The following is a 12,124-nucleotide window of genomic DNA, read 5'->3' as shown; positions in this document are numbered from 1 at the left end:
TATTTAATTTATATTTAATACTAATATATTTTACATGTAATATTTTTTATTTTGTAATTATAATATAAACTATTAAGTTATAAAGTTTATAAAATATATAATTTATTAGTTTATGTACTTTATATAATAAATAAACTTTGAATTAATATTGATATAAAGATATAATTAATTGTATTAATTAATACTTGTAATAAATGTAATATAAATCAATTATATATTTAATAATGCTTGTAAATGATGTAAATAGATATAGGAATAAGAATAAGGGTCAAATAGGCCATCGAACTGCACACAATAAAACAATTAGGCCACTGAACTTAAAAAACCAACAATTGGGTCCCTAAACTAATCAATTTCATACAATTCTTTTAATTAGAAGGTTTCCAACATGTCATCCTTCCAAATTAATTATTTTTTAAAATTTAAATTTTAAAAATTAATTATTTAAATTAAAAAAAAAAAAAAAAAAAAAAAAAAAAAAAAAAAACTGGTTCCAGCCGGAGACGGTCGTCCCCGGCTGGATTCCAGTTTTTTTTTTTTTTTTTAATTTAATTTAAAAATAATTAATTTTTAAAATTTATATTTTAAAAAAATAATTAATTTGGGAGATGACCTGTTGACCTGTTGGAAACCTTCAAATTGGAAGAATTGTTTGAAATTGATTAGTTTAGGGACCTAATTGTTGATTTTTTAAGTTCAATGGCCTAATTGTTTTATCGTGTGCAGTTCGATGGCCTATTTGACCCTTATTCCATAGATATATAATTATATTAAAGTGTTTAACAAGTGTTCTTAGCATAATTGGTTTCAATTGTAATAATTTGATAATAACTTAAGTAAAAGGTTAAGTGTTCAAGTTTTGTTAGCAACAATGTTTTTAAATATAAAATACCCAATTATACAACACATTTGGAGTAGGGTGGGCGGGGATATGGGACGGGCTGGAAATTCTCCAACCCAACCTGTGTAAAATACGGGTTAAACGGGCCCAACCCGACGGGTTGGGCCCGTTTTTACAGCTCTACTCGAATGTAACGTGAAAATGCAATTGAGTCATTCAACTAAATATATATATATATATATATATATATATATATATAATCAGGCCATTCAACATTGTAAAATTATGCAATTTGTCCCGAGTGACCTGCAGTAGCAGGTTACCAACAGGTAATTAGTTAAAAATAAAAAAGAGATCTGCGTATTGTCTCCATGGATCTGGAGACTAAAGACCGACGCAACGGCAACAACGAGAGAGAGACGGGCGCTGACAATCATGGTTACCGGTCGAAAGCTTTGCTACCATCGAACACTCCGCCTTCTCTCCCACCCAAAACACCGCCATCAGCTCTACCACCCTGAGCCGAGCCGGAGATCGGAATAGCACCACCGCCATGGCTGAACATCCTACTGGTGTCGCCGTTGCTGTCGCCATTCGCCTCGTGGTCACCGCCCACCGTCCGCCGTCGCAACGCCAGACAATCGGTGATTTGCAGAACAGCCAGACCGGAAGAAGACCAGAGGTCGCCACTTCAAGCCTTCGCCGGAGGAGAAACCATCGCTAAAACTACTGGGTGGATGCTGTTGCCTATGGGAACCACTGCTCAGCCATAAACTGCCTACGCCGAACTACCGCTACTGTGCACTGCCTCACCTCGCCGGGAGACACTCGCCATCCACCGCCACCTGCTTTGCCTTGTCGGAACCAGTTGTCCCCTCTATGGTGTATCCGGAGACGGAGACCCTCTGTTTCTTTTTTCTTTTTCTTTTTTTTTTTTCTTTTGTTTTGAAATAATTTTTAATTCTTTTTAAAAATTTTAATCAATTACTTGTTGGTAACCTACCGCTGCAGGTCACTTAGGACAAATTGCATGATTTTATTATGTTGAAAGGTCTAATTACACATTTTTTAGTTGAGCGGTTCAATTACATTATTTTACATTACGCGCTAATTTGACCCTTATTCCAAAAACTTTTAATTAAATATTTTAAATTCGTAAAATCGTGTATTTTTTTTTTTTTGATGGATATAAAATCGTGTAATTAGATCTTAACATTGTCTATTTAATCATCACCGTTGCCGTGGTGTGGTGTGGACTAAATTATCATATGACGGTTTAATACTTACATAAATTTTATGTGCACAATTTTTAAAATATAAGTCACCATGGGCATGGTGTTTGTTTTTAATTAATTTTAAAATAATATTATATATATACGTAAGATCTATATAAGGTTTATATAAATATCAGTATGCCACATGTTAGAGTATTCCCATCGGTGGTTTATGGTAAGGTTTTGAGAAAATAAGGATAATGTGGAGGAGAGGGAAGAAATGAGATGCTTGTAAGATGATGGATTTTTGGTCTCAAAATGTGAGCCCCGCATGGTGAAAAAGTTACCCAACTTGCACGCCCAGCACGCACCCTTAGACGCATAAGATCTTCTATTTCTTTTTCTTCTTTTCTTTTTTTTTGGTCAAATTTTTTTTTTCCTCTTACTCTCTTCTTTCTCATCATTTTTCCTAATCAGTAATCACACCTAGAAAAATTCTTCAAAAATCGCAATTGTTGAGGTTGCTTTTAACTTTGTCAATACCAAATTATGGTGATCATCTAAATAGATAATGTTAGGACTTAATTGCACTATTTATTAAATTCAAATGACTAATTTGCCCTTTTTATGTTATTCATCAATTCATAATTTTGTTGTCCCCCTACAATTCTAACATTGCAACATTTAATTTGGACCCCAAAAAAATAATTTTTAAAAAATTAATCAAATATATATTGAATTGCATACGGAATCATAATTTAAGGCTCAATTATACATTACACCATCAATATCTTAGTTTATCTTATAGGTGATTGTGATTGGATTTCATGTCAAAATAATAGTTTAAGGATACTTTAAAATCAAATGTTCAGAATCAAAGAGAATATCCATCTCATAATCAAACAATGATTTAAGTTGGTGAAACTGTAATCTATAGATTGAATTGCTTAGATACTGCATGCCTAGTATTGTACTCAAAGTAGTGTTACGATTGCTGCCCGCCACCTAGAGTTGTTTAGACAACGAAAAAAATTAATCCATAACCTATTACTCCGTATTTAAATATATGCATTCTTTCCAAAAGGTTGAACCCCAATCCTAAGCGTTTCCCACACACTGACCCAACAAAGCATCTGAGATATATGCATTCATTCATTGTGTAATAGCTCTCATAATTAACGAGTTTGACCAAAAAATATTTATAAAAATCAATGTTGTAGAAGGCGTTAAGCGCTAATCTGGTATCCAGTGGCACTATGCACTAGTCATCGAACGCCCACGGGACGCCTAGCGCTTTAGTAGACGGTCTAATAATTCGAGTATATTCTTTACTTTTCCCACTCAAGGTTAAGAGTTGTCAAAAATTAGTTAAATGCATATATTATATGGTTAGTTAAGTACCTCACTTGAGAAATATATAAGAGCAGTAGCCGAGTAGGCAAAAAAATTACTCGGTCGAGTTAGGCGCTCAACTCGACCAAATCGACTGATTAGTCGGCCAAACCATCTAAAAATTACCTAAAACTGAAATCGCCTAACGCCTAGATCGATTTTTACAACACGAGTAAAATTTAACTTCGTTTGTAATTGATTTTCTGATATAAAAATTATACACTGTGATGGATTTAATTAATCAGGGGTGGCCCGAATTATTAAACCTGGATAAGAACGTAATATGGAAAATATATAAACGGGACAAAACGATGTTATAAGGCCGCAGGGACCGTAGGTCGTGAGAACCGTATATTATATCAAATGCCGTAAATAGGCTATTACAATGATTTCGCTAGTACAAAGTATGTAAGTAGGATAGATCGTGTCTTGTTAGGACAAGTAAGGGGCTTTTATACAAGCTAAACCCCCCAACTGCCTCCCCCTAAAACGGGAGTAGTTGGATCTCCAAGTTGACCGCGCCCAGAGTCGCGACCAGGCCACGAGACGGGGGTTGGACCGAGCCCGTCTGGGGCTCGGACCAGGCCCCTCTGGAGGTTGGTCCGACCCCGTATAGAGGTCGATCCGACCTCAAGTCGGCCTCGTGCAGAGGCCACGTGTCGAGGCTCGCGCCGGGACGGATACGCAGCACCGCTCCAGAACCCGTTCTTGCTCCGCGCTCTCGAATCGATTCGGGTCGATTCCTAATATATCCATTACACTGTTCACTTGATCATTCCTTGAGTGACCACCACATGGATTTTTGTGCATGCATAAGTGGTAATTAAGCATGAAGCTAGGTACGTGCGTGCATGTTATATATATTATGTGCTAGCTAGTCCTTCGGCGGGTCCCTAGAAAATAGCATGTGATTTTTATTGAACAACGTTACTACCTTTGCTTACCAAACTGCCTAATCATCTTCAACTTTTTAATTTGTTAGTTAAATTATACGATACGCATAATGCATATATGCCATCAATACATATACATACGCATGTAGTGCATGTATATGTATACAAATTATTAATGTCTCATCATACATCGATTGGCACATATGCATATTTCTATCAACATGTTGAGCAAATCAATACATACATAGAGATCTTTAAAAACAAATACTATTTATTATTGTTGCAATATTATTACACTTGAAAGTTGGAACAACGCTTGCTAGTACGTATTATTATGACATAATAATTCGAGTTTGGGAGCCTGAAATTTATTTATTAAATGAACGATATAATTAATTATATATGTATCAGTGTATCACCAACATTATAATTATCGAACCAACAACGTATGAATTCTGGACCAGCATGGATCCATCAGGCGTAATCGCACATGCCGTAAATGCAGTAGCGGCCATGCTTGCAGGGGCTATTGCAAGCGCCGCAGTGGCGCTTATCGAAGGAGATATTCACGCACTCACCTCTGCAACATGTGGTGGTGAACTTGCATTTGTTCTTGCACGCGCCGCAGTTGTGTCTGTCGTAGCCCAAGTCCATGCACTTGTTGTTGCAGCAGGTGGAGTTCTTCCCTTCCAGTACGTAGCAGATCTCGTCGTCCTTCTTGCAGTGGTCCGCCGCTCTCGGATTCTTCTCCTCCGCCAGGAAACGGCTCACTTTTCTCGACGCCGGCCCAACTGCCGCCGCCGCCACCGCCGTACTGTCCGAACTCATCGAACGGCCGCCGCCATTCCCCCCTTCCACGGCGGTGTTTTTCGTCGTCGAAATGGCGATGGTTAGCGCCACGGTGATGGCAATGGCGGTTACGAACAGTTTGATCATCATCATCACCTTCATTTTTCCTCAATGAAGGTGGAAATTAAAGAAGACTTCGTAAGATGGATCGGTTTAATTTGTTTATAGATGAGAGATCGAAATGATGATTATATTGAGGTATGTATGGATCTGATGAGCTGAGCATTTGAAGCATTATTTATATATGGATGTAGGCCGGGATAAAGCTAGCAGGCGGCCAGCTTGCATGCGGTGAATATAATGTAACGTAAGTGCAAAGATTGTTGCATAATTCTCATTTGAGTTTAATAATGTATTGGGCGGTACTAAAAATACATGCATAACCATGGCTGTTTGGTGAAGCAAAGCAAGTGAACAAAAGATAAACTCGGTATCGCGGTTTGGTAATATATAGTTAGCTTATCTGTCAATTTTAACTTATTTGACTATCATTAAATGTTTAATTTGGTTAAATAATTAATATGAGTATTTGATTAATTGACTTTTTGTAACAATTTATTATTTCAAAATGCTAAAATTCAAAACCTACTCAAAGTATCGATCAACTTTTTTAGAAAATCATTTTGCATTAAATCAACTATCAACTAATTTACTAAATATTTTTCTACAATCAACTAATATTATCAATTAGTTAAACTCACTAACCTAATAAACTAATAGCTATATCAGCTAACAATGCAACTATTTACCAAACATCCCAAAAAAAAGGACTAAAAACAAACAAACAAACAAAAATATAAGTATGACATACTCGCGTCAAAAAAAAAAAGAGACTCAAACACTGTAAAATCTTGAAATATTTAAAAATCAAAACGACAATGTTCATCATACATAAATTATCGTTCAATTTATGAAAATATAACAGTGTAATTAAAAAGTTTCGACACTTATAAGTTAACCACGAGTGAATGAAGTCTAATAAATGAGTAAAGTAAGACTAATCAATCCTCAATGAAGTGTTAATCGGAGAAAGCTGATGAGTATTGAGCAATAAATGCCACGTGTCAGCGTATTAGATTTTGTTGGCTGCTGACCTGGTTTGCTTGAGATTGCATAGTCAACGCATTCCTCTTTCAGTTTCTTTCGTGATACTATACGCTGTTTAATTTGTTATTGCCCGCAAATTGTAGACTAATTAGGAGGAGTATTAAACTAATGAGGGAAATATGGGAAGAAAGGTCAATAGGGGCAATTAATTATCATTTTAATATTAAATACATATACAACTTATTGTCAATGAATGACAGATAAGAAGCATATACTCAGGTGGTGTGTAAGACTTTTTAACTAAAATTAGTCTTGATTACGTTTGATCAATTTTTAATTATATTAAAGAAGCGTTAAATTCATCAAACGAATTCAGCTTCAAATTTGTGAAATAGTCTGCAATTCAAGTTCTTTGTAGCATTGCTATGAGAGTTGTTTTTATGTCTGACGATAAGGAATAGTATATCGTTCTATCAATCAAATCTGCAATTGCTTTAGCATATAATTAAATGAATGAGCTTATTTATTTTCAAAAAAATAAAACTTGACAATTTTAACCTCTCAATTATAAAACATAATAATTTGTAGGTACGTTTATTTGATTTTTTCTTAATTGTTAATATTTTTTTCAGATTTAATTTTCTAAAATTATATATATATTTGAGTACTACTGCTGTTACAATGTAATATCTGTCCATAATTATTTTATCAACCTAATAAAGCACAAAGAGTCAATACCCATAACCTCTTATATTGAAGAGTCATTCCGTGTCATTACACCACAAGCTCATTAACAAGTTTCTAAAATTATATACTTAAAAAAATCAATATACATTTTACTTCAATTATTTGGTTACTTATGTTATAATCGATACGATTTGGGGAAAATATAAGAGGGATTTATAACATTGTTCTTACATATTTGAACGTCCTGTTAATCTGTTATGGAATTAAATTAATATTATAAATAAATACTCCGTATTATAATTACGGAGTATAATAGACAGCGCACAGATGCGAAAAAAAAAAAAAACAATATTAATTCTTTGTCTAACGCTCCGTTGAATCTAGCGCTCTCTTTCGTTATCGTGTATTAGGGTTACTTCGAGTTTTCATTTTAATCAAGGATTTGAGCAAGTTCAAGGTTACAGGATTCGTTGATTCAGAAGCTATGGATCTGGAGGTGGTAGGGCGCCACGCTCTTTTCTTCGACGACGATGCCATGGCGGCTTTTGTCAACTCCGCCGATGCGCTCGTTGAATGGAACTCTCTCAAAATTGACCGCTACGACGTACGCCACCTTCTCTCCGCCCCTCCTCCGCAACCAAGGCGGTCAATTCCTTCTTTATCTCATGCTATTGATTCCTCACTTAAATCAGAGCTTGATCTGGAACGTTATCTTGATCTCCCACCGCCTTCCGATGAACCAGGTAATGAATTTGCTCATCTGCATTTATTTTCGTTTTCTTATATGCTTTTTGCTCGTGCTTAGTGGTTTGAAGCTATTAATTTTTCTTTTAAATATGTTATTTTGTAAATTTATTATTTATTAAGTTGAAGGGTATATACTCCATTTGCTTGGATAATAGGGTTGATTGAGAATTTTAAGCGATCCAAGCATAGTTCATTAGTTTGCAAAAAGCAATTATAAGGAATGATAATATCATAATAACTATCTAAGAATGCGATGCAGAAAGGTAAGAAAGTTGTTTGGTAATTATAATGTAAAGTGGAAAGTAAGGGTTACTCGAAACCCGAATTTGCATTACAGGTTGACCACAGATGGGAGGGGGTAATGTGGAAATGTTTTGGCTTTCCTCTTGCTAGATTAAATACACAAGCTGGTATTTTACTGCTAGTGTTTTCTAGACATGTGTCCATTTATATAGTTCATAATTGCATGGTCCTTTTCCATACAGAAGAAGAAGGAGAGGGTGCAAATGCAGTTAATACTAGTGGATACCATGCCATTCCTTTCTCTTATGGAAATTATAATGATTGTGCTGAACAAGCGGGGTCTGCTATGGGGTTTGAGAACTCTGGATTTCGTCCTTCCTTCAGTGTGCCTGAAAACCTTCTTCAATGCTTGGTAAGTTTGTGTGTGTAGGTCTACTTCATTACATTTTTATGACTGTTGGATATTGTAGTTACTTGCTAACAAGATTTCCCCATGTGGCCGAGACTAGTGCCTAAATTTTATATTATTCTTCACCATGTCTAAGTTTTCAGAATTCAGATGCTTGGAGCAGTGACGGAGTTATTGTCATCTAAGGTTGCCATTCACAGGCACCTTGTTTCCTTTTGATGTCATGACCAAAGGAGAGTGCGGTACAGGTGGGATTAGGAATATAAAGTTTCTTTACAAGGACAGTTATCTTTGTTGCTTGAGGGGGGAAGTTCTACTTAATCATATTGTAAAACTCTGCTAGTTGACCATTGCTTCACTCGTCTGATTGATTGTTGATCTTGAGATTATTTTGTAAGATTCCAGTTTCTGTTTGATATTTTAATGTATTTTGAAGTTTACTTTTTAACGGAGAAATGTTTTGATTTATGTGTTTTTCAGCCACCATCTGAGAAGGTTCATCAAATAATTGCAAAGACTGCTCAATTTGTTAGCAGACATGGCGGGCAGTCGGAAATCGTTCTGAGGGTGAAACAGGGAGATAACCCAACATTTGGCTTCTTGATGCCTGATCATTACTTACATCCGTATTATAGGTTTCTTGTTGATCACCAAGAACTGTTGAATTCTGATGGGAAACCACAAAATGAAGAAAGAAAGGATGTTAATGAGCCAGATGGTGCATTATCCTTGCTTGGTTCTATTTATGGGTCCGGAGAGGATGAGGATGTTCCTAACAACATGGCTTATAATGAAGCTGTTGATGCAGTTTCTTATACTGCACAAGAGAAGGGTGAATCTAGTGCAAATGTGAGCAGACAAGATGAGATAATTTCCAAGCATCCGCCTCCATCTGGTAGTGGTTTAGATAAAGAAAAGAGTCATCTACTGAAAAAGAATCCTTTGATCAGTGGATCCAAGAATGGAAGCACAAGCCGTAAAAAACTGAAAGATGATTCTATTTCTGCTTCTGTTGCTGCAGCATTAGAGAAGATTAAGGCATCTGGTCTCGGAACATTTAAGATTGAACCTGTAGTTCTAGAGCCTCCATCTGATTTGAAGAATTTGATTGGCAAGATTGTTGAGTTTATTGTGAAGAATGGAAAGCAGTTTGAGGCAACACTTATAGAACAGGATAGTAAGCATGGCAGGTTTCCTTTTCTTCTCCCATCCAACATGTATCATCCTTACTATTTGAAAGTTCTCCATGGTGCTCAAGAGGTGCTCTCTCTCTCTCTCTCTCTCTCTCTCTCTCACTCACTCATACACACACACACACAGACATCTGAGTAAATGAAAAGTGATCTTCATCTCAGATTTGGGTCCACTTGGGTTTAGATAGGACATCTAGCCCATTAAATTGTCAAAGCTTAAAAATTTCTGTATTCAAAGTTGTGCAGAAGTGTGAAACTCAAATTGAATATTCATTTTGATTGGAACTGGGGTGGGTTGTTATTTGCTTGAATTGAGTTTTTTTTTTTTTTTTTTTTTTTAGTTTTCCAAATCTATGAGATTGTATGTAGCTCTAATGCTCTATTATGTTTCAAATTTTGATTATGTATGGCACTTCTGCTTTTTCCAATATTCTTTCCAATCTAAAATCTAAATAATGTGCCTGTTTTCTTTACAGTCAAAAGTTAGTGGCAAGAGCCTCCATTCTGGGAATGATGATTCAATTGGGCAAGGGCTGGAAAAGAGAGCTTCGCTGTCCAAGGAAGGTGGTTCCCTGCCCTTTGGATCTGGTGAGGGTGATGTGCCTTACGAATTCGATAAGAAAGAGAAATTTAAGATGGTGATTGGAAAATCAAAGAAGGAATCACAGGAACCATTGGACAAAGGGCAGCAGCAAGAGCATGGATTCAGTGTAGATGCTGCTGCTGCCGCCGCCATTCTTCAAGCAGCTGCTAGGGGCATTAAGAATCCTAATATAGGAATTCTCTCACAAGCTGCTGTAAATGCTAATAGCCAGGGCAATACCACTGATGGCAGCCTAGGTACTATAACTTCATCTGGACACGACAATATGACTGCAGTGTCTAGGGCAATTCCTAAATCCAATGCTGAAGCTGATTCTTCTGAAACACAGTTGAGTAAAGATCAGAAGCTGAAAGCAGAGAGGCTGAAGAAGGCAAAGATGTTTGTGGCCATGTTGAAAAATGGAGCTGCTCCACGTGGAGTATCCTTGGAACCACCGGAATCTGGGCTATCAGGTTCCGGCACTGAGTTGAATCATCGTGGTGAACAAAGAGAAGGCAGTTCAGCTCCATTAGATGGTGATATGTCAGACCAAGGTGGAAGGCTGAAACCTGGAGATGAATATAATGAGAGGAGATCAATTAGGAAATACAGATCGAGATCTGGGAGACATGAAGTGGATGAAGATGGTGAAGGTGAAAGGAAACAGCAATCTACCAGGAAAGAACATTACTCTTCAATGAAAAATGGAGGAGAAGAAAGTGAAGATGTAAAGGATCACAAGCGTTCAAAGAGGAAGCATCATCGGTCACACTACTCGGATGAAGATGAAGCTTCTGACAAATGTGAAGAGGAAAGGGGCCATAGACATTCTAGGAAGAAGCATCATCGGTCACACCACTCAGATGAGGATGAGGCATCTGACAAGTATGAAGAGGAAAGGGGTCATAGACATTCTAAGAAGAAGCATCATCGGTCACACTACTCAGATGAAGATGAACATGAAGCATCTGACAAGTATGAAGAAGAAAGGGGTCATAGACATTCTAGGAAGAAGCACCGGTCTCATCGCACTTCCAATAAATATGATGATGATGAGGAAAGAGATGAGGAAAATCATAGACACTCTAGAAAGAATAAATCTCATCGCTCACATCCCAAAAACAAACACAAGCAACTAAAAGAAGCTTCTGATGATGAGCAGCATCGGCACAAGTCCAACAAACATAGGAGGGGTACTGCCGAAAGAGAAGACCTTGAGGAAGGAGAGATCAGCGGCAAAGTGTCAGATCAATCCAGAGCAAGTTTGGGTGGTACAATCAGTAGAGAAGCTTCTCAAGATATTTCTAGTCCACGACAAATTGCCCCATCTGAGCCCTCCGATGATCTCAGGGCTAAGATACGAGCAATGTTGATGGAAACTAGAAGGTAGCTCCATATCATTACCTCATTACCTTTAGAGAGAAGTGTAAACTGGAAGGTTTTTCTACCGAAAACGTTTTATTTTACTGACACTAATCTTGATCATTTGATCCAATTGATACTTTATCTTCTTTTGCCTTTGCGGGTTAACCGGTTAACTAACATTCATGGATACATAACATTATTAGTTACTGGAAAATATTGTTCTGCCTTGCTCGCCTAGAGTATTTTCTTTTCCCAAAATATGTAAGTCAACGAGTCATTTCTGTAAGGCATAATAATGTACAAGACCCAGTTAACAGGTTACCATAAAACGTCAAAAATCAATAATGGGTCAATTGGATGGTTACATAAATGATTGACTAACTCATAGGAGTGACAGCGAAATATTATCCATATTTTAATATAAATAATATATTAAAAAAATTAAGTGTTTGAATGACGAGTAGAGTCGTGGATGGAAGTCAGTAAAGGGAAATCATCTAGAACACGTACTACTATTATCGAATTTGTTTTCTTTTTGCCCGCACGAACTTAGTTCACTAGTTCAGTAAAAGATTATATTTAAAGTGGATAGATTTCTTGTGTACATCAATATTTAGTCTTGTCTGCTTACTATCGCGTAAAAAATTATGTGATCCCTTGT

General features: G+C 36.6%; 2 protein-coding genes across 14 annotated transcripts; one reads left to right on the top strand and one right to left on the bottom strand.

Moving 5' to 3' along the window:
• Positions 1-4,792: 4,792 nt before the first annotated feature.
• Positions 4,793-5,318, bottom strand: LOC109178187 (stigma-specific STIG1-like protein 1). The gene has a single exon (XM_019327773.1). It carries the CDS (start codon positions 5,289-5,291, stop codon positions 4,815-4,817), a length of 477 nt encoding a protein of 158 aa, XP_019183318.1. The 5' UTR covers positions 5,292-5,318; the 3' UTR covers positions 4,793-4,814.
• A 1,949-nt stretch (positions 5,319-7,267) lies between these two features.
• On the top strand, positions 7,268-11,628 carry LOC109178181 (protein suppressor of white apricot). Of its 13 annotated transcripts, none has more exons than XM_019327760.1 (6): positions 7,268-7,527; positions 7,616-7,666; positions 8,159-8,176; positions 8,248-8,325; positions 8,803-9,582; positions 9,992-11,628. In XM_019327760.1, exons 1-6 carry the CDS (start codon positions 7,408-7,410, stop codon positions 11,486-11,488), a joined length of 2,544 nt encoding a protein of 847 aa, XP_019183305.1. In that variant the 5' UTR covers positions 7,268-7,407; the 3' UTR covers positions 11,489-11,628. The 13 variants fall into 13 exon arrangements, with proteins under 13 accessions (XP_019183305.1, XP_019183304.1, XP_019183301.1 ...); XM_019327759.1 differs by having other exon boundaries at positions 8,156-8,176; XM_019327756.1 differs by adding an exon at positions 8,008-8,080 and having other exon boundaries at positions 8,156-8,325.
• The last annotated feature ends 496 nt before the right edge of the window (positions 11,629-12,124 follow it).

The sequence above is a fragment of the Ipomoea nil genome, unplaced genomic scaffold (genome assembly GCF_001879475.1).
Source record: "Ipomoea nil cultivar Tokyo-kokei standard unplaced genomic scaffold, Asagao_1.1 scaffold0813, whole genome shotgun sequence".
Taxonomy (NCBI): Eukaryota; Viridiplantae; Streptophyta; class Magnoliopsida; order Solanales; family Convolvulaceae; genus Ipomoea; species Ipomoea nil.
The sequence above is the reverse complement of the archived record's forward strand: the minus strand, read 5'-3'. Positions and strand labels throughout refer to the sequence as shown.

Coding starts and splice junctions, on each gene's coding strand:
- LOC109178187 (XM_019327773.1), bottom strand. CDS start 5,291: ATGAAGGTGATGATGATGATCAAACTGTTCGTAACCGCCATTGCCATC.
- LOC109178181 (XM_019327752.1), top strand. CDS start 7,454: ATGCCATGGCGGCTTTTGTCAACTCCGCCGATGCGCTCGTTGAATGGA. Junction 7,667..8,007: donor ACCGCCTTCCGATGAACCAG/GTAATGAATTTG, acceptor TTTGCATTACAG/GTTGACCACAGATGGGAGGG. Junction 8,081..8,155: donor TAGATTAAATACACAAGCTG/GTATTTTACTGC, acceptor TTTTCCATACAG/AAGAAGAAGGAGAGGGTGCA.